Source organism: Leptinotarsa decemlineata, unplaced genomic scaffold, assembly GCF_025532065.1.
Source record: "Leptinotarsa decemlineata unplaced genomic scaffold, Ldec_3_MD MMD2_P_RNA_scaffold_12, whole genome shotgun sequence".
Classification (NCBI taxonomy): Eukaryota; Metazoa; Arthropoda; class Insecta; order Coleoptera; family Chrysomelidae; genus Leptinotarsa; species Leptinotarsa decemlineata.
The window spans coordinates 3,334,104-3,360,831 of NW_027412526.1; the positions used below are offsets into that span (position 1 = coordinate 3,334,104).

General features: G+C 38.1%; 1 protein-coding gene across 6 annotated transcripts in view; it reads left to right on the plus strand.

Annotated features, from left to right (window-relative positions):
• Eip93F (Ecdysone-induced protein 93F) overlaps nucleotides 1-26,728 on the plus strand; it is a 195,019-nt gene that overhangs the window by 112,688 nt on the left and 55,603 nt on the right. The window contains exon 1 of one of the 6 annotated variants that reach the window (XM_074171833.1): nucleotides 6,937-7,438. The exons of the other annotated variants lie outside the window; for them this stretch is intronic. Coding sequence (XP_074027934.1) covers nucleotides 7,423-7,438 — 16 coding nt within the window. The 5' untranslated portion in view covers nucleotides 6,937-7,422. Of the gene's footprint in view, nucleotides 1-6,936; nucleotides 7,439-26,728 lie in introns of those variants that run through there. 6 annotated transcript variants of the gene reach the window in all.

Consider the following 26,728-nt stretch of genomic DNA (forward strand, 5'->3'; position numbering starts at 1 on the left):
AGTTTTCGAATCGCACCTGTATTTTCCATGCCTACTCGCTTAGAGAATGCGAGCCCATCCAATCGATACTCTCTTGTTTCCACGTTGGCTCACTCGTTAGTCGAAAACAATATCAAGACACTCTCGAAGCTCTAATGCGAGATTCGTGTTTGTTCCACTCCTTCTTCTCTCCTTGGCTCTATGCGATCTTTTCGACGGTCTAGACATAGCCGAAAAAAAAAGAACAAGGGTCCCACTCAGAGGTTCGATGCTGGCACAAATTCTCGTCACGTAAAAAAGATCGTCAGATAAGGAGACGTCATTGGAGTGTTTTCCAGACGGCAATAAAGAGGGCTGTTGAGACTTACTGAAAAAATGCTGAAAAAGAAATAATATGTCACTAGTTCAAAAATCTTCTGGTTGGTGAAGTGCAAATAACAAGACTTTTGAGAAGAAGAAAGTGAGATTAACACACTAAAATAGAATTTACTTCAACATACTAAAATAGAATATACCTCACGTCCTTAAACAACGCGCTTACAATCAGACGTGAAGATGGGAGGTTTAAGAATAAACTAACTATATAGAAACACTTCACAAAACTCCAATAACCACCAATCACCCTTCACGACAAAATAGAGGGCGATCGAAAGGTTATTTGAAAGAACCCGACTCCTCTGCGAACCTGAGACTATTCCAGAGGAACCTAAACATTCGAGGAACACCCCCAAGGGGAATGTGTTTGACCAAACTGAATTCAATCCAGGAAAAATAGTAGGTATTGGTAGAACTGTTGAGAAACACAACGTGAAATCAATATTCAAGCTAATGAAAATCATCAAAGCCTAAGATCAACAATGGTCCAGAAAGCTTTAAGCAACACTGAGTCCCTTGTAACTGTGTATCAGTCATTTTTTGACATTTTTCTGGAGAGAGAGGCTAGATGGACTGCATATAGACTTGTGCACTTTACCAATTGCATAAATCAACTCAATGCAGAGTGCTACAGACTGTTGGTTGACACTGTAAGTCACAGCATTCTGGAAATGACCTCTGACTTCATGCCTCCAACTGTCAACTACGAACTGCCTTATAAAGTACTGTTCCCGAGTAGAGAGGACTGGATCTTCCGGGAGAAGGAAATATTAGGAGTAGATAGTTGTTGGTTCACAGATGGATCAAAAACACCTTCCGGTTCTGGTGCAGGTGTTTTCAGTCGCAGACCCAGGGCAGAGATATCAACGTGCCTGAATAACGTTATTGGATTGGGTGCGGAGAGATTAGAAGAATTCAACCTCATACACAAGTCAATAAAAATATTCTCGGACAGTTAAGCGGCATTGGAAGCTCTTGGCTCCTACCGAGCAGCGTCTGAATTGGTAGCAAATTGCCTAAAACGACTCTCCTCAATAAGAAGACCTAACAGATTGTCTCTGGGCTGGATTCCTGGCCATACTGATCTGGAAGGCAATGAGGCTGCTGACTTCCTTGCAAAGAAGGGTGCTGCAAGCAGCTTCATCGGACCAGAACCTGTCATTGGCATCACTTTAGGCTTCGCCAAACAAAGATTTAACACCTGGATGGAAAGAAGATTTATAGACTTCTTGCAGAATCTTCAAGAATTGGCTCACTCCAAGCCGTTTATTCACCCTTCGAAGCTTGATAGCAAACAGTTGTTGGACTACAGTAGGGATGAACTACGATGTCTAACAGGCCTTCTTACAGGTCTAGGTCATTTGAAACATCACTTACAGAGACTCGGACTGTCGGAAGACAATGTGTGTCGCCCCTGTTTGGAAAATGATGGAACAGCAGCGCATATACTTTGTCTGCCCCGTTGGGGACCGAATCAGGTTCTTAGAGTTCGGCAGAGCCGTACTTTTATCAACTGCCCTAAAAGACCATACAAACTAATAGGCTTCGTTAAGAAGCTGGTTTTATTTGGGCGAGTGTGAGCTACAATAAACACTTGAGGGTTGCGGTGGAGGGTCGAATAGACCCACTCACTTTGGACCTAACCTAACCCAACCTTCATTGGCTCCGTGAACACAAGAAAAAATATAACCTCAGGTGTACCAACAAATACATATCCACGTTATTGCATCAATATTATTTTATATATCATTTCGCTATTTTTATAGTCTACTATTGAGGCAGCATAGAAAAAAAACTGAACTCGTAATGATAGATCACCCCCACTCAACAAGACATAAAGAAAATGCATCAAAAGTCCCCAAACCCGAAAAAACCAAATTTCAAAAATCGTATCAATACTTGGGACCCAAAATCTACAATTTATTACCAATAGAATTGAAATGTATTGACTCAAATCCGCTTTATAAAAAAAAAACTCAAAATTTGGATACATTACTACCCAAGAATGGAGTTACACCGTCTCATCAATTAAAACGACCAATACATTTGAATATCATCCTCTCCCACGATCAACGCTCTGTAGATCTTTGTAAATTTATATGTTTGAGTTTATGTTTGCAAGAATGTGTCTAAGTATATGTATGTATATGTAGGTTGTGTATATGCGTGTGTATATATGTATTCTATTCCATTCACAAAACATGTTTCCCTACGTCAATACTATATTTGATTATTTTACACATTGCTTCCATTTTAATATTTTTTGAATGAATCAAATACTCACGCTCAAGGCTTTTCCTTATGTGGTTTTTGATTTGTTCACTATCTTTTGTTAATGGGTGGATGCATGTATATGTGTGTATATGTGTATGCATATATATGTATGTATATGTGTATATGTGGGAATCTAATAAATATCACGCACAAGCTCTGTGAGCTTCAGTGATTTGTTATGTTTATTTCTTTACTTGTTGAATGTTTGTCCAGTCAAATGCACTACAAATCAGATCAATAAACCCAACCAATAAAAAAGATGCCACACCCAGCAATACTGAGTTTGTTGCCTTTATCAAAGAACGCTTTCGAAAGGAAAGAGTATGGCGAAACTATCAGAGAGAGCCTTAGGTCCGCTAAAGACACGTAGCGCCTACGAAGAGATCCAGATACTTGACAGAATTGTCCAAGGAATTGTGTTGCGTCTATTATCTCATGGCCTTTAATATATAATAGCTATCGCGGTTGACTACGACTGACAAACCCAGGAAATAATAAGCTGTGATGCAGTTTTTAAGATTATTTACGAATATCCCAGCTCTATTGACAGTGTGTTCACTGAATCGGCTCTGGAACAGCAATTAGGCCTATTTTTGGAACAAACAAAATTGTTGAATTTGAAACGAAACCAATCTACATGACGTTAGCCAGGCCATCACTGTCAACGGCGAGCACTATATGTCGATGATTACCAACATCTTTTGGGCTAAATTGAATGATATAGGCACAAACGATATGTAATCTAAACAGAACAGATCTACATGCCACAAAGGTCATGCCACATTGTATATGTTACATGTTGTGAACATGGGAAGCGCCTAATAAAAAACCCTAAATCATGATGCAGTTATAATTCTTCTTAAATACCTAGTGTTGAGACGGGATCTTATATTTCAGATGACCCATTAACATGAAGACACATTGTTAAAGATTCATTTATAAAAAATCTAAGAATAAAGGGAAAAGAGTATCATATGAAAATCTGTATTATTGAGGTAAGAACTCAAAGTGTGTGAGTTTATGATGAGGTAGTTTTCCATTCTTGTCGAACAGTGACTCCTAATTTAAATCGGCGTCGTCTTGGCCAGCACATAATGTTTAAAGGACAAACAAATTGAGATCCGCCTTTCTATAGCTACACGCATGAATACAGCCAGTTTTGCATCTGCACGAGATGATTTTGCGAATGTTAGAAGGAGCAGCATCTCCTTATGGACTCCCAACCTCAAGTCCATAACCAATCCAGTACATAACCTGGAGGTATGTCCCTAGTGGTTGAAGCTAGTGTGGCTAGATTGGGATTGTAGTAACTGGTCTCGAATCTGCTATAACAATGGCAGCGCGACTGTTGTCTACTGTCACTATACAAGGACACTTAGCCTCTCTCTTGCTTCTGACATTTCTTTGTGATTCATCTCTGAGCTTCTCCATCTACTAGAGCAATGATGGATCTTTCATGAAAAGTTGTCAGACTGTTTTTTGATGACGAAACACAAGCATTACAGGAAACTCCGTTGGATTTGAATCGCTAGAGATTTAATCCATTTCGGAAAACGTTGAGCATCAAAACGTTAAGCAGTCACAGTCCGTCGCGTATTTCTGATATGTACCGCTATACAAAAAAGAGACAAATCTCCAACTTTCCTTCGATGTTTCAGACCATCAAGGTTGTAAGTGATGTTCGCGTCTCCAGTCAGACGAATGGCTCTTTTCTGGATAGAATCCAGCAGCTTCAGACTCTATGAACTGTTAGAAATAGTGGTTTTCGAAAAACTTCTCCAGGATGATGCCCTTGAACCAGCCCCCACCTGAAGATCCGATTGGGGAGCTATTTTTTACCTCCGGAGTATTTTGATTCTGCGCCATCATGTATTCCTACCCTTGAAACCGAAAACAGCGTCACGGCAACGAAACGTTAGCTCAAAAGCAACTCTACGTTGCCTACGTCTACTTTTGGGAGCGGCGTTGACCTCTGATATTCATGGATTCTGTCGCTCCCACAGATGGTGTCTTAGCAATGCCTCCACTTCAGGTTCTCTCTAGTAAGATCAATGGAAGTTAATGGATGCTCAACATCAGCATACGCATCCTCATTAATACGCGATCTCCAAACCTGAGAGCGAGATATGTGTCAATAACTATTTTGACGTGGCATTTTCCGCTTTATTCCATCGACAGACAAAGCTGTTAATTATTGAAACGTACACTGGAGTACATGTTAGGTTCGAAGTTACGCAAACAATATTTTTCAAGTGTTTACGCGAAATTTGTTGCGGTAGGCTCCAGGTATAATCATAGTACTCGTATAATTCGAAAATGATTTAACCTTGTTTATCTCGACGCGATGTTTATTAACAAATTGCGCTTGTTGATCGGTTGGTTTTTTTTTACCTCGGAGTTGTTTTTTTCCGGAATATTTCGAAGGTTTTTCGTTAATGGATGTGTTGAAACACAACGGCTCGTGGGCTCCAATAGCTCCAGTAATGAAAAGTTCACCTTCCTCGTAACTTTTGAACGGAAAAAGATTTCAAGGTCGGACAGTTAACATTGAATTTTGAGACTTTTGAATATCAACCAGCTGATGACCTGAACTTTGTACCGTCCTAGAATCACTATTCACTTCTTAATATCGTTTTCGGCAAGCACGAAGTCGAGACATACTAAATTATGTATCAGAAAAACAATAGATTTTTTGTAGATACATACTGTATACATGGTAATTTCAACTTTTCATAGTGTCTCATTAGCAGTTTTTAAATTCTCTAGGGTGTAACTAAATGAGTGTAAAACATTTGAGGAGGTGATTCCTCATCGAAAAAAAGATAGGATCTTTCATATAAAGAAACTTCATTGGACCATCCCTTGTTAAGATACAGCCCCTTGAAGGGGGTTCATATAATTTGTATAACAATTTTTTTCACAAGCACTGAAAAAGTTACAATATTGAAATTAACCTGACGTTTTGTTTCAAAAGTTATTGCGTTTTTCGGGCGCTAGTTTATTTTTTTGATAGAACTATTCGGGAGTTATTAGCGATTTAATTCAAAACTCACTTCAATTCAAGACTAACCCACAAAGTGTACGGAAAACGCACGCACACGGATAAATAGATACCTTCAGGCACTATCAAATGAAAGAGAGGAGTCATCTCTACTATAACTGAACGAGATCGAAGGAAATTTGAACCAGAGCATCTCAAGGATGAACTGGAATGTCTTCAAATGACTTCGGGATCGAATGGATACAGTGTCCCTATTATCAACAAGGCCATGAAACCGAAGAGTTCCACGGTTCAAAACGGGGAGGAGGCTCTTATGGTGGCACGTGCGTCTCTACCATATATCCCTGGGGTCACAGACAGAATTGAAAAACTCTTGGGGTAGGAAGTGGGTGTATTCTATCCCCCATCGCAACATGCAAGGGTTTATTGTGGCTCATCATCATTGAGGTAGTCGGATGGTAAAGGTGCAAGAATCCCACCTTGATACCTGCGACAACCTTCCATATGAGGGTCAGCTACACCTGACGATGCCTTAGATTCAATCGTGTAGGGGTTTTTCGCCTCTGGTTTTGGTGAATCGGCACAAACGTTTGCTAACCTGGTCATGGGAGTTTGTTCCTCCACTTGAGACAGATTCTGCTAAAGAAGTTGGTGAAGGGCGGTTTCATAAGGTACCCCGCTCTTGAGCAGTCGACTCAGTCGTTTCCTGGCTGTGCCACCAAACCTTTTTTTAGGTTCAGTCATTGGATCAGGGGTAACAATATTAAAAATGGATGTCAAACCCACAACATAAATGCAACAAAGTCTCAGGTCGGGTAAAAACAAGAGAGACCCAATATCAGAAGCAGGAGTGTATCGCATACCGTGCACTTGTGGAAAGGTTTACATCGGAACGACCAAAAGATCCATGGAAACAAGACTGAAGGAGCATGAACAGCAGACGACAGGTAGAAAAGAATTGATGGATGATATTGACAATTTACCTAATCCAGGTACAGATATTAGCCCACCAAACTACCTAAGTCAACATAAATACGTCTTACGCAGCCGTAATATCCTGTCAACTGAGGATGTAGCTAGCCGATCGCGCCAATGAAAAAATTTCAAAATTCGACCGCCTCTAAACCCAGCATTCACTTTCTGATAATTACGAGGATAATAATGAAGTCTGTTTGCTTATTCACTTTTTACATTGTGGAATATTTCAGAGATAATTCAGTAGCAAGCAACTGTTGGATTCTGGATTGGACTATGAAAATTCTAAGGGAGTGATGTCAGGTGATTCAGCTGGACCACTTCCTTCAATCAACCAGTGTGATGATTGTTATTCACGACTCGTTTTTAATGGGTTACATATGCATGTATTAGACTACATGCATATGCACGCTTAGTTGGACAAGAGAGATAAACCACAAACAATCTCCTGAAGTAGCTTTTAGGAATAAATCAAGAAAGATCGGTCTTTTTGTTAGCCTTGAAAATGTTTTTTCTCAAATCGAACTTTTGGAACTTCTCAATCAATTCGTAACTTGTATAATTGCGATAAAATTTTATCTCCAGACTACTTATCTACTAATCAAATTCTCTTACCTACCTCAATATTTTTGTAATCTACCGCTTTAAAAAAAGTGCAGTTTGAGATAAGGTGTTTTTAAAATTATATTTATCGTTAAAGATAATGCCGCACTCCATATTATCTATTTTAATGAAGGAATTCGTTTGAATCATTCCATTTTGGCCCGCGAGAATCGACAGTTGTGTTTTTTGGATCTTCATAATCTTCAAAAGCACCAATGCTCGTTGATTATGGTACGTTATTTCCTCTCATTATTTGCTTTCGAATATATTTTGAATAACTGACTACTGAGTGATATCATTTTGTTGCTCTTCATTAACGGTGCTATTTATTTTTTGTTCGAAATGAAGGATTTCAAAAGAAATTCAGTATAAAGTTCGTTGAAGAAAATATTCAACGGTTCGAATAAAATATTTCTTCATCAATTTTTGACAGATGCTTGATTGAATATTGAAAAAACAGTGAGCAAAACCTTGAGATTTGATAGAACTTCGCGTGCTTTTTTTGTCAAGGCTCTTCTGGGCGCTTCCATTGGTACTTTTGGACTTTGGTTTCGATCTCTTTACCATATACCTATAATTTGTCACCAGTTTTGATCTTTTGAGCAAATATGTATTGTCGTTGGCATCATTTAACAGATCCTGAGCAATGCTAATGCGACGAAATAGACTAATCAAACAGCAGAAAGAAGTGGTTCAAAAGAACCTATAATAGTAGTAGCACTTCAACTAGGCCTTCAAAAGATTCCCATTCCAACAACAAAACGATGTGTTTCAAAATATTGCTACTTGTCCTCGAACCAGCTCGTAAGTTTTCATCGGAATCAAGATAATTAACTGTTGAGTAAATCTCCTCAGTAGCGCATGATTTCAATCAGTACACAATTTCTAAATCTATTTTAATTACGGTATTTACTCAGTTTCAAGTTTAATTCGAACAGATGATCTTGGATTTCTAGAAGAGTAACGTGACGATCGATGTTAGTATAAATTATCGCAATTAGAAATGTCACTCCGTTTAGCTGGCTGCACGCTGTGATATGTTTTATACGGACCGGACGATATCTGCCATCTGACTGGCACCGCGAGAAGATTTTACTGTTTCTGACACATATTTATTTATCGTATAGGTACAGAAACTGTATTTTTTCTTGATGGGATCGTTTATGAAGATACAGTTTTTTATTCGGGAGCAATAACTCAAATAGAAAACATACAGTGCGGACGTGCAAATTCTCCACCTCTTATTTTTTTAAATGTGGAAGAAATCAATTAACCTTTCCGATACCCTTTTCTTGAAATTATCTCGTTGTGATAATCACCTCGATTATAATTTGATTTTCAGGTTTTTTTAGATCTCCTACCTCTTGAAAACAATAGGTCGACATTCTTCTCTATATGTCAGCATTTTCTTCAAGAATTATATCTTGAGTAGTCGAATAGGCTGGCTTGCCATCAATACCTTCAAAGTTGAACTACAACATTGGCTACAATTTCACTTATAATTACCATTTCTGCTTACGTTCGCAAGAGGAATTCTCATTCCATCTGCTGTTGCTTTCACTTGCATAAATCTTATATAATTCTGTTCATTTCTCTGCTATGTCCACTGAGAACCTCGTTTTTAGTTCATTGTTCAGAAGCATTTCCAGACAACAACTTACTCTTAGTTCACTACAAAGAATAATTTCCCCACTAACTGTACTAACATGATGCTTACTACACGAGTTCCTCGATGGTGATGAAGTCGCGCCCCACTCCTCCAGCTGATCTACTGCGCATGCCGTAGTCAGAGGCAAAGTTAGATTTGCCAGGCTGATGAAAACCATAAAATAGCATCACTTGTTGCCAAGAGGGGGATATAAACGCTCCGCCTTATACAAGGCACACAATGCGACAGGACGGGAACACGCAGGGACGGGTACATGACGTGAGGTTTCGTTTCTTTTCTTATGTGGGGGCGCGCACTAAGGCAGGCAACAAACAGGCACATCCCAGAGCGGGAACAGGTCCCAGATCGTCCTCCCACCCCTGCCTCTTTCCTCCTCCAAAGCATGCTTGATCATGGATTTCAGTGCCCTACAAATTTTGACACGTCTTTGGAGAATTGCGAGGGGAAATTAGTATGTCTTATCCAACTATACCCTGTATAGTATGATTTGTCCAATAAATTATATCCTCCTCACTTGATGTGGTGTCAGAATCCAGCAGGGAAGTCATGGTGAACAACACTAGTATTAAGCTATTGAATGTGGGTGGGGGAATAGGAAGAGGAACCGAGCAGAAAGGAATGGAAGAACGTGGGAGACAGGACGCGGCATTCTCCTTGCCGTGGTGTGCGAAGAAGGCAAAGGACAGGCAACGCCCCGTCGTGTTCCAGTCCTGTGCCGTTCTGCGGTACTGTGCGCATTTTAACGCGGCATTACTATGGCAATATCCCAAAGGTTAGCTAGTGACACTGAGTGGACTCGCAGTCATTCATTCTTTTAGCACACCTTAGAAGGCCCCCATAAAGGAGGACACGGGTGACATCTCCCGCTGCAGATTGGTAACTTCATTCATAATTATTTCATTACCCAAGTTATAGGAGAACCCTCTGTTAATTTAAATCATCCCCTGACCCCACCGTTTGGCGCATCCGCTGTCGCATAGATTTACGACACAATTACCAACATGCAAAAACTATTTGCTGACGATTACGCACATAAATATCTGTCAATTAACACAGTTTCGAACTTTTTTCAACATTGAACTGATAATTGCAAACTTTGTACGAGTTATTTTAATAATCACTCGCGATGGTTAATAACAGTAAATTATACTTGTCATGCAGATACGAAACTAAGAATTTATGACTTTTCGGCGCATACCGTACGATGCATTAAGGATATGCGTCGCTGTTGCCAACATCACTGGGTCAAGTCCAAATTTATTTCCATGTACGAGTGAATTTATGTCGCTGTGAACAGGACGGAAAATGCTGGAGTTCAGTTCCGCAATATCGACGCAAATGGATAAATGTTTGGAAACTTTTCTCGTTAAAAACATTTTTTCCGTTCAAGTTCATCACCCAGACAAACAATACAAGGTACAGGGTTTTTGTTTGGCAAAACCTAAAGCATTGGCAATGACAGGTTCTGGTCCAATGAAACTGCTTGCAGCGCCCTCTCTTCCCAAGCAAGGTAGTGAGCAGTTTCATTAGGTTACGGTAAGTGTGACCAAAATGCCAAACCAGGGCAAATTTGTTCAGTTTTTCTATTGATGATTTTTTTGCAGTTTAATACAAACTTGGACATAACTCGGTCAGAGCTGAGTGTTTTCAGAAGACATTCGACTCCCTGAGTGGCAATTTATTGGTTTATATGCACCAGAAACTGAAGAAGTTTTTAATCCATCCTGAAACAACAGCTATTTGCACTTACATTCCTTACTCCCGGCGTATCCAGTTCTCTCCACTAAAAATTAGTTCTGTCTCTGTAGTATAAATAAGAGGCATCAGAGGTTATTTCCAGAATGCTTTAACTTTCTGTTTCAACCAGCATGAATGTACTAATGCGTTGTCCATCTAGCCTCTCTCTCCACATAGATGCTAAGTGGAGGTTGGTTTGGAAGGAAATCCACAACCAAAGATGACTGGTGCAGATGACAAACCCAAGCACACCCGTATCCTGAACTATTTGCTGTAAAAGTCCCTTACGCACTTGATCAGTGGGCTGAGAATCATCACATATCTGTATCTGCATCTTTAGAGTAGGCCACATGTGATCCGTTGTACATCCTCCCAAGGAGTTGTCCTCCATCGTCCATCCTGTCCATTCCAGGAAGATGGACAGGTCTCTGGGACAGTTTCATCTTCCTGTTCACACGTCCTGCATAGAGGTGTGTCCACTAGCCCCATATTGTGGAGGTGTTTCCTTAGTTGACAGTGGCCAGTCAGAAATCCTACTGTTGAGCGTAGATTTTTCCTGGTCATCGCCAGATATTTCTTCGGCACCAGCTTCCCAGGGTCGCCCAAGGTGATCCTGGCAAAATTGCATCCTTTGATTTTATCCCATCTCTTTAGGGATTGAGCTTGGGTGGAGTGACGTTCGGCTAGTTTCGCAATTGTCGAATTCATCAGGCCGTATGTGCCACTGGATCCTGAAATTCTTAGTCCAGCCGCTTCCTTGTCTAAAGAGTCGACAATGCAATTTCCTTTACTCCTGTCCTGCCCTTTGATCCACCTCAGGATAATGTTATTATCTACCGAAGCTTTGGCTCAGCCTCTATTGACCCATTCCTACTTCAAGCCTCAAGATTTTGTCATGTTCATGGAGATATTCCGATTTTGTGCGTTCATTATCGAGAATTATAGTAGAGTATTCACTCTGCAAATGGGGCAACCTCATTATTGGAAAAAGTAGAGGTAGATCATCCAGGTTCCTCCTCCAGGTGGAAGGGACCCTTACAGTTCTGCTGGGTTTGCAGACATCTGATCCATGTGTTACTAACCATGAACAATGTCCTTTGAATGATGTAACAGGCTACTATGTCCAACGCGGTTCTTGCCAAGATGACAATTTACTCTGCCTAGGCCAGTTGATTAATCTTCTTTCTGTCAAGGATATCAAACGAACCATGTATCAGGAATGACGACAGAAGGGGGTATAGTACTCCGTCCTGTAGGCAACTCATGGAAAATAGCGGAGTGCTAGTTCTGTATGTATTTGAGTTTTGAAACATTCAGTCAATCTCACTGAGCCGATGTGCTTCACAATCAATTACCGTGTTTCTTTTAAATTGATGATTCGAACGGGTAGTCAATTTGACTTAGCAAACTGTTTATTTTCAAAAGGTTGTCGATTTGATGTATACGCATGTATCATTGGTAGTTATTTGTGGTACATATGCAGTTGATGTCATTTATTTCAGATTGATTTGAAAATTTTCTTCACTGCTGATCAGGTCGATCTTTTTAGGTCCTACTCATTTGATGGGTATCAGTTTGTTGAAATTCTTAGCCATAAATCATTGAACCAGTTAGCATTACCAGGGACGCCACAGAGTTCCAATCTTGTTCCACTGATAACTTTATTGTTTATTGTTCCTTCTAAATTATTACTGACGACCTGAATATTCTGAAAGTTTGAGTAACTCAAATTGAATATTTCCAAATATTTCAACGTTTATATAGTCGATATCAAAGATTGTAAGGTAATCAATTACTTGGGCATTATCTCTGAACAGAAATTGACCTTTGTAACTTTCAAAATAACTTTCTTTAAAACAGGTGGAAATCATCCTGAGTGCGAAATTTTGTATCGTTAAGCACAAGTAGATTTTATATCACTACAGAATTCTATAATTCGATCAATAACCCTGAACTTTGTGAAGATTTAATGTCCAAAATTGATGTTAACTGCCTCGACAATTCTCTACATCATTGTTCCTTACATTGTTATAACTAACAAACAAATGCATAATAATTTCCTGTAATGGGGTGTTTCACCTGTTGGAAATATATATCTTTTTATCTATCTGTCTAACATGATATATATTCGAACGAATATTCCAGAATAAATAAACTAATCGCTCATTTAAAATAAACAATCACGAATTATCGACTTTATAATCGACATGCGTCGGCTGCATTTCAAAACCTCTATATTATTCAAACGAAAAATCGTGAATAATACATTAGAAGAATTATAAGGTATACGTTTTATCAACCGTCGTTGAGTAATAATTACGAGAAATGTCGCTAATGAAACCGACCCTTTGCGAAAGAGGTGATCATTACCGGCAGAATGCCGGAAGAGAAAAAAATGCGAATGAAGTATACGTGCGGGAAGGGAGAATATTAAATGAGGCAATTTAGTGACAAAGGATCGTCGACCCTTATTTCACAAAGAAAAGATATACTGACCTGTTTCACAAAAAACGAATACTTGAATTGAGTTAAAACCTTCTACATAAAAGGAATGCAATGAAAAAACACTTTGTGTTCTCAATAGATATCACGTGAATATATCAAGTGCGATCTTTACGTGACGTCATGATTTTACCGAAGATGGACGGATATACATACACCTAGGAACACCTTAGCATAAAGGACTACGCCAAAAGACACATACACACACACATACACACACACATAAAAAGTCTATGAAATGGTATTCTGAAAAATTTCCCAGAGCCTTTGAACATAGATGAGCTGTTCGCTCATCAGATCCAGCCTATCCCTCTTCAACATCACCATGAAACGGGCCACACAATAAGCTTCAAAATTACCAAAACCATTGCTAAGGAATGGATCAAACACACCTTCAGGTTCTGATGCAGGTGTTTTCAGTCGCAGGGGCAGGACAGGGATGTCAACCTGCCTAGAGACCTATGCGGCTGTATTTCAAGCGACTATTCAAGTCAATAAAAATATTATAGGACAAGCGTCGTTGGTAGCTCTAGACTCCAACAGAGCAACGTCTAAATTGGACTTGAAATTGCCTCTGATCTGATTTCCTGGCCTGGAAGGCAATGAGACTGCTCGGATCAGAACCTGTCATTAGTATCGCTTTAGGCTCTGCCAAATAATCATTGAACATCTGGAAGGCAAGAAGATTTATGGACTTCTGGCAAAATCTTCCAGGAGCCAATTACTTCAAAGCGTTCAAAGCCGATGAAAATGTTCATCCGCAGTCGATGTCTGTAATTCAAATGGAATGACGAGACTGATCTCTTGAGCGTTAATTTTTGGATAAACAAACCAGAGGCTCATCTAGAGTCATCGACCACTGAATTTTCATTGGATAATTCTTTTGCTCACAATGAATAGTTATGAACCTTTCTCAGTGTTTCAATCACATACCAATACATCTCAATGAAAAACGTAACATTTGTGACTCACATGAAACTAATAGTTCATTGAACTTAGGTCACTTCAAACCGACAAGCGTGCCCTTAATTCCTAGTGATTTCGGTCTTGTTCGACTCCGACTATTTCCTCTAATTCGAGCATTACCATCGGATCGAATCGCGCTATCTCCTTACATGCACACGAGTATCATTCGATATGAGATAATGCGAATTCTTCGACACTTTTTCTTCATTAGTTTCGAGTGACGCATTATCCGCTTGATGAACTTTCCATACTGTTGCTGCTGATGGGAATGTCAACGCGATGGCTACAAAAACGAGTGGATTACTGGAAATTTGGAAGGAGACAGTATCAAAGAAAAATACAGAGCGTGTCTTCATGGCTGCTTTTTTTAAGGACAGAGCAAGCCCTACAGGGAACAGTGTTTTAAGCTTTTGAGAAGCAGCCTTTGCAATTCCAGCGACATGATTGTGCCAAGGCATTTTGGTGTTCAATTTGAGGAGGTTTTCTTGTCTTCACTTTGAGAAAAAGCTTCGCATGAAGATATATTCTAAAGATCTCAATTACTGAAGAAATGTTTCATGAACACTTTGTTATGACCCCCATTTTTTCTGTGAAATGTGCATCTGCATCAGAAGGCATTTTATGATTCTAGCCAGAGGCATCCATGTGGCATCTGCACTGAATCATTTCAAAAGGGGAAGTAATGAACTACTGATTTTTCTAAAGTGAAAATTATTTTTGGAAATCTTCTTTTTTGCTGGGCAACTTTAGTAGGATCTCATTTCGATCCCTGGGGAGCACCAGCGGAACACCCTGGGCAACCTGGTAAACACCAGGGATATGTATCGCTGGTGAACACCAGCGTTGATGGTAGAAATATTCAGGACATGTCCATCGACGGTCATTTGCTGGGCATTTTCCTTCAGGAAGCTGGAGAACTTACACAAAAATGATTCAACAAGCTATAGCAGCGAAGTTTGGCCAGCAAACCCTCATTCCACTCACGATCAAAGCGCAACAGCTCTGGACTCTCCATGTTTCTCGATTGCGTTATTCCAGGTATGTGTGACATACGATAGAAGGTCGACTGTTGATCTTTATTTCCGAAAGCCATGTTGATGATCGCTCAAGATGTTAAAGCCTTCCAAATATTGAAAGACATGGTGGTTTATGGCTTTCTCTATGATTTCTGATATCGCTGATAGCAAAGCGACTGGTATATAGTGATTTGGAAGATTTGTCTTGCCCTTTTTGGAAATAGGCTTAACGCGAGCAATTTTCCAACAAGAAGGAAACACCCCTTCCTTGTAAGACTGTTGCGCACTTTTTCAGTACGATGACGGGCACTTCATCAGAACCAGACGTTGATGAAAACTAATTTCCGGCATTGTGGATTCTGCTGTGGGAATAGTGGGTGGTACCTTTCCCAGAAAATCGACTGTGGAGTGGGACGCAAATTGTTCAGCTAGTAGATTTGCTTCTGCTATGGCTTTTGTTGCAATGAAACCATCCGCTTGTGTCAGTGGGGAATTGTGAATTTTGTAAAGTTTTGATCAACAGCTTTTGTTGCCGAACAGAAGGATCTAGACCGATTGGAATTTGCAGTTTACTCCTATTTATTTGATTGCGGAGTTCTTTGCTTTCATTTATTTCAAGTTTGCAGCTGTTGGGAGCATTAACTTAGTTCGGTTTTTGGCACTGGGGTTTTGCGCCACTCCCATTAGACGTGATTTTTAGAGGGGACAGCTTGCTCACAATTTTTCTTGAACCAAGGTTTGCCGTTAGAAGTTTGTTTCATTGAAAAAGGAATATATGCAGCCATGGATGATAATTTAATTTTCGTGGCTTCAGAAGTACAAGTTGATGGATCATTAAAGCTGAAACAACCATTTAGCCAGGGGATCTTGAAGATCCTCCTATACGCCAGATCTGTGATGCCAAACTTTTCGCGGATTAGATTGTTCCCCAACATTCATCGGTAATTCACTGAACATTGAAAAGAGTTTGTGGTCATAAAATCCCAATGGAGACCTAACGGTGACTGTGTAAATTTCTGGAATGGTTGTTAGGTATAGATCCAGAAGACTTGCTTATTTTCCAGAACGAATCCTGGTCGGATCATTTATAATCTAAGTGAGGCCGCTGCTTATTGCAAAAGCCTCAGCTTCGCGAAAGTGTTCGTCGTAGATATTTGAAAATTGGGGCCATTCGATATTGTGGACATTAAAGTCACCGATTATGGGAATTTCGGCACAAGAATGAAAGTCAGTATTGGTTGCAAGTGAAGAGAATGGTGCCCTTTATTGTGCATAACAAATCTGCTTCGGTCGTCTATTATATCCAAGTGGGATTACTTTGAAGAGGACAAAATCGTTGAATATTTTTTGAAAAAAATGAAAATTCATCAACAGAGTAGTATATCCTCTCGCTGCTGCACTGACTTCAATCAAAATAATCGAACGCTTTTCAACAAGACTCATTTCACGGTAAGTTTTATTCGAGTGAAAGTTCGAATATCAGGATGCGCATATAAAAAGAACACATTCTATATATTCCTAACGGCTTTCGGCAAAATTTCTAAAACTCAGTCACGACTCAAATCCATCGTCGAGAAAACCCGTATCTTAAATATTATTATTTCGTACGGAATTTCTCGGAATACTAGATCAGCGTATTTGTTTTATAATACGAAATGAACTAAATAAAAAAAAATTGTTGATAGTGACGAATTTGATGCCTTGTTTATGCACGTTTGAAAAATTCGCTCTCAAGGTTATGCGGGAATTTCTGCTGCATAACTCGACGATACATTTATAAACCTAGACCTTTTCATTATTCAATTTTCTACTCTAAATGTGTACATACAGGGTGGATAAGAGCAACGTACCGTCGATGCAATGAATTTTCCAAAATATTCAAGTTTATTTGTGAGGCTATTCGTGATAATAATTCCAAATTTTCACAATACAGCCTTTATTTCCATTTCACCACATAGTGGCATCCTCAGATGGGCATGATCATTGTACTCTAATTAAATGAAACATGTCTCACTAAAAGTTTCTTATAGTTCTTTAATTCGATTTTTGTTTCTTGGTACTCAGGGCAAGTTTGAAGAACGTTTCTTATAGTTGCTGCTGTATCACATATATCACAAATTGTTCGTTTTCTTTGATTCAAAATCCTTTTTGTGTTCCGTGAATCTGATTTTGAAATGTCTATATGTTCTCCCAATATACACTCTTGGGAACGAATCACTTTTTGACTTGTAGGCACCTGATTTTTTGTCCTTGTCGATGTTAAATTCGTTATTTTTCATGTTTATCTGAGGTGTTATCAGTTTTGTATGCCTTGTTGATGTTCTATCTCGTTATTAGTCTACTTATCTATTCTGTATAAGTAAAACTAGAACTTCTGACCAGAATAGTTGATTGGTAGAGGTGCTTTTATTATGTATGTGTTTTGTTAACACTGACGAACCTGCCAGTGTAAAGCATATCAGGCAATGAATTATATAAAATAATTCATGTTATGGTGTTGTATACCTCTCAATTTCGATGTGTAATAAAGCTGATACTAACACTATTGTGGAAAATTTTTGTTACTAAGGAAACCCGCACGTGTTCCCTCTCATATTCGCTTCATTTTTTGCTTCAAATTTCAAGTGTTTTCGAGGACACTTTCGGCAGAAAAGAATTGCACAACAAGATACATACATTAGCCAAAAAAACTTTATCGTTGTTTATCATATTCTGAATATCGATAACATTTTTTTTAACTGCTAATCTGCAATCACATAAGTACATCGAAATTTTTGGTAGTTATTGGCAAAATTATGCAATGAATTGGCCGATAATGAAACTGCCAAAAGGGAGGGAGGTCTTTATATAGTTTGTCTCAGTATTTTGTTATTCGATTTTAAAACAGGTTGTCCCCTACAGCTCCCTACGCTTCTGCATTGAAGCCATTTCAATGAAAATATTATTATTATTATTACATATAAATAAAGGCTGAGGACAAAGTCCTATGTGAGTCTATAAACGAAGGATATCAACAAGTTAATACAATGCATGCAAAAAGAAAAGAAAAATGATTAATATATGCAGAGGCGATTAAGCAAATAAGCAAATGTCTATTTTGTTTTTGAAACTGTTCACTGAGTCGGAATTCATAACATCTTTGGGTAAGTTATTCCATGTTTCGAAAATACGATTCACCAAAAAATATTGTCTCTGCCTCGTTGCGAATTTTTCCTTTTTTAATTTAAGTGTGTGACCGCGTAACCGCGAATCATTGTTGAAAACAAAAAGTTCTTTCTGATCAGCATAGTTATACTTAGCTATACGGAAAGATATGATGAGGTCCCCACGGAGTTGACGTTGGTCAAAAGCTAGCAGTTGTGCCATCCTCAGTCTTTCGGGATAGGTTGGACGCACTTCACCAAAAGTCATACGTGTGGCTCGACGCTGTACATTTTCCAACAAGTCCCTATCGCGCTCCAGAACAGGACACCACACTGGACCTGCATACTCCATAATTGGACGAACGTAGAGTTTTATAGAACTTGAATATGGTAGATGGAGGAACATTTTGCAGATAAGGTAAATCAGTGTGTTTGCGCGTTTCCATGTGGATATTATATGTTCGGACCAAGTTGAGTCAGTATTAATAATCACTCCCAATTCTACATGTGAGGACACTGTACGTAATGATTGACCGCTTATTGTGTACATATGGAGTGAATTGTTCTATCCTTGATGAAGTACGTCGCATTTGTCGACGTTAAGAGGTGAAAGCTAATCCTCGCATCACTGACTAATCGAGTTGAGGTCTTCTTGAAGAGAATGATGTTCGACTAAGGCATTTCCATACAGTTTAGTATCATCGGCATAAAACGACTTGCTGGACTTTATGTGAAGAGCAAGATCACTTGCATAAACAACGAAGAGGAGCGGGCCAAGAACAGATCCCTGGGGAACTCCACTTGTGACTTGTCTGTGCGAAGAAAAAGATTGACCCACTTTGACCGTGAAAGTTATATCTGCCATGTAATTTTCAATCCATAGGTTTAGTTGGCCTCGAATACCGTGTGTGTCAAGTTTGTGCATTAGCCTCCTCACTTCGACCCTGTCGAAAGCCGTGGCAAAGTCAAGATAAACGATATCTGTCGGTATTTTCCTATCGTAAGCTGTCGTCCAATCGTTCATGCACTGTAGTAGATTGATGGTGGTTGATCTTCTTTTGACGAAACCCTGTTGTTCTGGTGGTATGATTGCGTTTTTTGTAAGAAATTCTGACATATCTTCTACGATGAGGAATTCCATTACTTGTGTGGCAGATGCCTTCTTTCAAGTCCGTTGGATGCGAGATTTTGCGAAAGAAACTGACATGATTGTTAACAACGGAGAGCAGAGTTTTGGCAAACTTTTTGAGAAAAAAGGGGCTCATTCCATCGAAACCAGGGGATGAGTTCGATTTGATGTTCAATAAGTGATTTTGAATTTTTTCTGAAGTAAACGTCACATTAGTCAGATTATCACGTAGTCGTTATGCTATAATTTCTGGTAATTGGTCATCTCTTGAAAATTATTCATTATTTCAAAGAACTTTCATTCTGATACTATTTGAATTTGATGTGCAGTGATGTGATTACATCTTTTTTCACCATTATCATTATATGCGAGTAGCTTGTAGTCAAGCTTCTCACGCTCAAGGTTCACCTTTTGCGAGTTACCTTAATTTATTCACTCTCAATAACATTGTTGTATAACTTGTGTGAATAAATTACTATTATCACTATCACCGGTTTCAACAATATCTGATATGTTGAGCGACACTAGTCTCCTCTGGACTCTGGAAAATATGTGACGTGTTTCTTGAAAGGCGTTATTACAGTCCGCTCATTTTGCCCAATGTATTTTTTATCGCAATCTTCACAGCTTATTTGGTAAATCGCAGTTTTTATTGTCAGCCTGTATTTCAGGTTGGCCAAAACTTTGGGCAACTATAAACTGTAACCCCTCTTGCAATATATCTCGGCACGCCTATGACAGTATTTGCAAATATCTCCATAGCTGGAACGACAATCTAAAATTGCATTTGGAGTGGGCATATGTGTATGAAGTACGTGCCTCTCCATTCAAGGACAAGCGAGCAAATCATATTTCGCAAGCCTGACGAGAATATACTCTTTGGGCGTATAAAAATTACCGACGAAATGCTGAATGCATTAAAAACGTGATCAAGTGAATATTTTATTCGGTGTCTATTTGAAGAAAAAAGCGCCATTTGAAATTTAAATTGCCAGCCTTGCGAGAATTTATTGCCGTACCGCAATGAAATCAGGAATTAATTATTCATATTATAAAAATTCATGGGTGTTTCGAAATGGACGATTATATTATGGGGTATTATATATGTATCCTTCGTCAGTTTTCAATATTCTGTTCGCACGACTTAAGCAGAGAACTTGAATTGTCGTTATAAGGAATATTGCGAAAGTTTCTAGCTATGAGTAACTAACTTGACATGCTTTGTTCGTCATGTACTGATTTTTAACCAATACAGCCCTTTATTGAACGTTCAAACCATTGAATAATTTCCAAATAAGAGTATAAGTGGAAAAGTATACGAGATATGTTAGAAAAATGAGGTTAATATTCAAATTCCGCGGGATACATGTATTCGATTCTCAAATTGTTTTTATTTTTTAATGTTGATACACTTGTCTCAAACACATGTTCACAGCTACAGCTGTTCAGCATGTTTATTTCTTTTTTTTTTATAAAACACTATTCAATTAATAAAAGTAGTGCAACCTTAGTTTTATCACAGTGTGAGAGTTTATTGAAAGAAATGAATGTAATGAGAGAATTCAACAATATTGTAGTCAAAGTAAACGATATTGTGGTCACTTAAAGTTGGCGGCACTCTCATAGACCAAAAAAGCAATACATAGATATGAACCGTCTGCGAACTATTCCACGTGGAGTGTAGAATTGACGGATCGTATTGGATCATTTTTACTAACCAAGTTTTATCATTGACTGAAGAGTCATAAAATCAAATTTGAAGTCATGTCACAGTGACGAATAGAAATCGGAGAATGCGGGGATGGTTATCGCTGTCGTGTTCAGTTCAGGAACAGTTCAGGAAGAAATAGAATACTTTCGGCCACAACAAGAGCTGCTGTGACAAAACTCTTCAGAATTGGATAAAGAAACTAAGATTTAGATTTGAAATAATAAACAAACGTCAAGTTGTTATGGAAAGCAAAAGAATAGGGGAATTGCATAACAAATACTTAGAACAAATAACTAAATATAGAGAAGAACAACGGCAAATTTTCTGTTTGGACGAAACTTGGTATGACACTCACAACACAGTTACGAAAGGGTGGACTGATGGTTCGAGAATGTGTACACCTAACATGCCTACAAACAAAATTTGATAAGCAGGTAATAGAGCTAATTTAAGAAGAATCTAATATTACCGAAGAAGACTGGCAGAAAAGGATTAAAGAAGTAATTTTAGTGGACAAAGACTATATGGTTACTACTAACCAATTTGAGGCCAAATATTCTGTTCATTATATAGTGGTCTATAGTAATCAATGATTTATTGTCAAAAATATACTGCTGCAGCAATATCGTGGAAATTTCGACCGTGACTGTAGTTGTAAGTAATTGAATATTTTGTAATTTCGTAACCGGCACCTTCGCCAATTTTTTTAAAAGTGACCCGATAACATTCTAGAAAAATTGAAGGCTAGCCATCAAAACAGAGTTTTGCCTCAATGAAAAACTCATTTTTCAACATCGGTTAATCTTACAGTCATGAAATTATTATCTAGCTGCCATTATTCTCAGTCATATGTGAGTTTCAGTTAAAAAATGTAAAGGTTTTGGGTGATATGTTGATTATTAAGTTAATAGTTGAGAAACGGTAAATCAAAAAACTCGATCAGAGGTGGCATTTTTCAATACTATTGTTTATTCATCCTCTAATGAATTTATCTATTGCTTTATGAACAGTCTATACACAAATGTGGCTGTCTTATCGTTGTCTTGTCTTCTTAACTGAGGAACACCCGGTACACGTGTGTAATATGAGTGTTATCTGCTAAGCAATTATCTGAGAGGAAACAGGGTTTGAATTACGCTTGAAATAAGAGATTAAACTATTTCAGTAATCGAAATAAGTGTGATGAGTGTATCGAGGAGAGAGAAAATAAATATTTCGAAATGAAATTTCGAAACCGTCACCTCTCTCAAAGTTTCTACCTGTGCCTGTCGTGGTATTAGCCGAAAAAGTAGTTGTTTCACCACCAATTTCAATTCAATGAATGAGAAAGTTTTGAATTGATAATTTTTAGGTTTCAGAAGCTATTGAAACACAAAAAATCTCGTCAAAAATTGAGAATGCAATTGAAACAATTTATTGTGAGACTCTCACTAAAGAGTTTACCAAACCACAACACGTGTTTCAGTGTACAGCAGCTTTTTCAGGTGTGTTTAATATTAAATTGATTTCCTAACAGTGCTTATGTTATTAGTAATACTACAGAAAGAAACAGTTTGTTTTTTAAAAAGCTTTTATTTGACTTGACTTGTATGTATGTTAACAAATCTTGCAACTTCAATTTGACCCACTTCCCGGTATCCGAATGACCTAATTTTGCATGCTGGTCCAGAACCGATGACAATGCATCTTTATCATAAACGTGACCTGGTGCTGCTGTCAGGATCGGCTCCGTATGAGAGATCTCCTCAGCGGTGAATAGCAGGGACACGAAATTTTGTATACGCATTTGTTTTATGATGAGCTGTTGTATATTAGCTCTTACCCTGCTAAACAAAGCTCTGGGAGGGTTGACAAATTTTTCTTCGGTACTCGTGGGAACACTATGGGAAATGAAGAAACATCAACACAAAGGAAAAGAAGGTTAGAGAAAGAGAAATTGAAACGAAATAAAAAACTTGCCAATAAAAGCGTTAACTTGAAACGCCAAAAGTCTGATAAAAGAATTAGACTATTCGAAATTAACTGGGACTCGGCCATTTAATAATGACGGCATTAATGAAATGAATAGACTAAGAAATATAACAAGCTAATTGTATAACATATGCCGGAGGAGTAGGTACCTACTTACTTCTATAGAATATAGTTTATCCTAATAATAGTTGAAGGACTCTCCGTTTTATAGATGGACTTTCGTTTTGATCGATAACTATTGATTGAAACTAAAAAATATAAGATAAAATAATGATAAAAATCTTTTAAAGCAAGCTTTTATTTAAGTGCCCTAAAATTTGAAATTTGAATCACATCGACTACATTCATTTATGACTTTACAGAATTGAAATTATAATAGAAGCTTGTCGCGATAATTTCAATTTGTAATTGAAATTTTGTAATTAGGTAAGCACCTACTGAACTTTTAAGCAATTCATAATGTTTGTAATAAAATAATAGTGTCGTGAATGCTTAAAATGTGGAACTTTAACCTTGAATAACTGTTTTGCACACATAGGATTTATCGGGGTTGAAATTTATAGCAGTACCTAGTTGATCTGTCAGAATGTTTCTTAATTTAAATTTCATCTGACCGAATATGTAGAGATTTCTTCTAGGCATCGCGACAAACTTTTATTATAGTTTCAATTCTGTAAAGTCATAAATGAATGTGGTTAATCTGATTCAAAATTTTATTTTGATCTTCTTAGGGCACTTAAATAAATGCTTTATTTTGAAAGTTTTTCATCATTGTTTCATTTGTTCGTTTGTTTAGATAAACTCAAAGTATAAGCGTGTTTCACTTCAGCTTTTACTTTATCAACTATGATTTAAAATTGTTAGCTTAGCAACAAAAGTGGCATGCGCTGCAGACATGAATTTAGAATTTTTTAATTGAAACAAATTTTTTTACACGATATTATCAACTTGGAACAAATTATGAAAACTTTCAAAATGACGTTTGGAGTCGAGAGAAGAAATTCGAAAAAATACATGCATTATTTGTTGGTGTTACTTACGTTTCACAGAGTGGTCCAACGAAAAGTATGCACCTTGCTTTTCTCCTTTCTTTGTAATTTAACGCAAAAATACTCGGACAGGTCAATTTTGCTTTTGAGGGGACACATTTTAGATGCATTTTTCTACCTGTGCCTTCAACCCCCTAGCGAGGGTGAGTAACAACCCTAAAATTTTAAATGGAAAGTGGGGTCGAGTGATATCTCATTTGAAAGGGCACAAAATTATCTTTCCAATGATACCTAATTTGTTGTATTTCACCCAAACATGTAGGTATTATGAAGAAAAACAACTACAACCAAGCACTTTGAAATGTGTAATCGACTTAGTAGAATCCTACTTCAGCAAGTGTTGAAAATGTGACCCATTTGCTTCCATACAATAATACAGATTTTGTTCAAATCTATTCCTTACATTCTATAACATATCAGGTGTTATACTTCTGTACTCTGCTGTAATTCGTTGGCGAAGATCTTCTATGGACTCGGGCTGCGTAGCAAAACATTTATTTTTCAAGTGTCCCCAAAGGAAAAAGTCTAAAGGCGATAAATCAGGTGACCTGGCAGGCCATTCGATGAGGCCTCTCCTTCCAATACACCGTCCAGGAAACCGGTCATCTAAAAACTCTCTTACCGGAGCAACATAGTGAAGAGATGCTCCATCTTGCTGGAAATGAACCCGATCATCATTATGATTTTGGTCATTTTCAATTATTTCTGTTATGAGAGGATCAATTGTATGTTCAAGCATGTTCAGGTAGACCTCACCAGTTAAATTCCCAGGAATAAAAAGTGGCCCAACGATATGACTACCTAATATGCCACACCAGACATTGATTTTTTGAGGGTACTGGGTATGGACCTCTCGGAATAAGTGTGGGTTACTGTCATCCCAGTAACGGCAATTAGGCATATTCACAGCTCCATTCAAAAAAATGTACTCTCATCGGAAAAGCACGTGTTGAGTGATAGGTGCGGATAATCAATTAGTAGCTGGTTCAGTTGTTCACAAAATTCCAGTCTTCTATCAGAATCATCTTCATTGAGTTCCTGTACTAATTTAATTTTGTACGGATGAAATTTATAGGCTTTTAATATCCGTATTATGGACAAACGGGAGACACCTGAGGCTGCAGCAAGCTGACGGGTACTTTGAGTATGATCCAATTCAACATGTCCCAAAACAGTGTTTCACATTACAGACAGATCCGGTATCGACAAACTTTTGGACTAACTTGGCAACGTACGAATCATTCACATTTTTCCCGGGATGACTGTTATTAAAGAGGCGAGCAGTAAGTGTAGCACAACTATTATGTTGATAATAAAGTTTAACAATTTCAACTCGTTCAGGAATGGAATAAACCATTTTTACAGTAAAGTTGAAATAATTTCAAAAGCAACCGAACTGAATCAATGAACGTTTGCCTAAATTCTTTTTGTACACTTATCTGCTGTTGTTATTTGACCCAAAAAACGCACGAGAGAAATTGAGGAATGTAGTAGTGATAAAAATGCCGTTTTTCCGCATTTTCATCAACACCAAAAATATCGAGTAAATGTTCTTGCTTTTTTTATAACTATTCGAGTAAATACAACAAATTAGGTATCATTGGAAAGATAATTTTGTGCCCTTTCAAATGATATATCACTCAACCCCACTTTCCATTTAAAATTTTAGGGTTGTTACTCACCCTCACTAGGGGGTTGAAGGCACAGGTAGAAAAAAACGTCTAAAATGTGTCTCCTTCAAAAGCAAAATCGACCTGTCCGAGTACAAGTTACAAAAAAAGGAGTGGTTCGTTGGACCACTCGATATAATAGCGAAAGGCTATTGAACAAAGAACTGGTTTATGTATTTTAGATATTGATATGAATTTTATATTACATGTAGATTTATCATGAACAAAATTGTAATGAATATTTTCGTAACATTGGAGACAATTGTAGTTTTGACTCTTATTTCAAGTGTATTTCTTGCAACCTCATCGAGGTGGAAACAAATATTATCACCAGTAGATATTGACATTATGATATCATAAGGCTTCGAATATCTCGAGTCCAGTATCCACAGTGCATCTATCATCCCAAATATCTAACCGTCAACGCGGATTTGATCAACATCGCCAAGCTTTCGAAGCGTAATTGGTTATAATTAACCTCTCTAATTTCAATTGCATTTTCTAGTCGGCATTTGTTTCCGCCAGCCCGACGATTGGTCAAATTTTGCACTCCATCCGTTCGCATAACGGAATCGAAATACTTATTAGGCTTTCTAATTGGACGGTTTCATCTAATTGGCTTTGAATATTTTAATAGCGTTTCGGTGTACAGGACGTGTCGCCGAAAGTTGCGTTTTCTGCGATATGTGTGACGCGTGCTGCGGGTTTAATCTCCAATTTTTTCAGGTCTCACGCTTCACACTGACAATTGTGTATACTATCCCTTTACAAACGGAATACTCTCATAAACTTGCACCACACCACTCCATGATACCAGAATCAAACAGATTGCCGCCAATGGTAGCTAATTTCCTTAAAAAACAAGACATAAATGTAACATTCAAAGCAAGTAGCAATTTTCATTCATTCATAAATGATTCTAAGTCAGCACGAGACAAATTAAAAATATCTGGGGTCT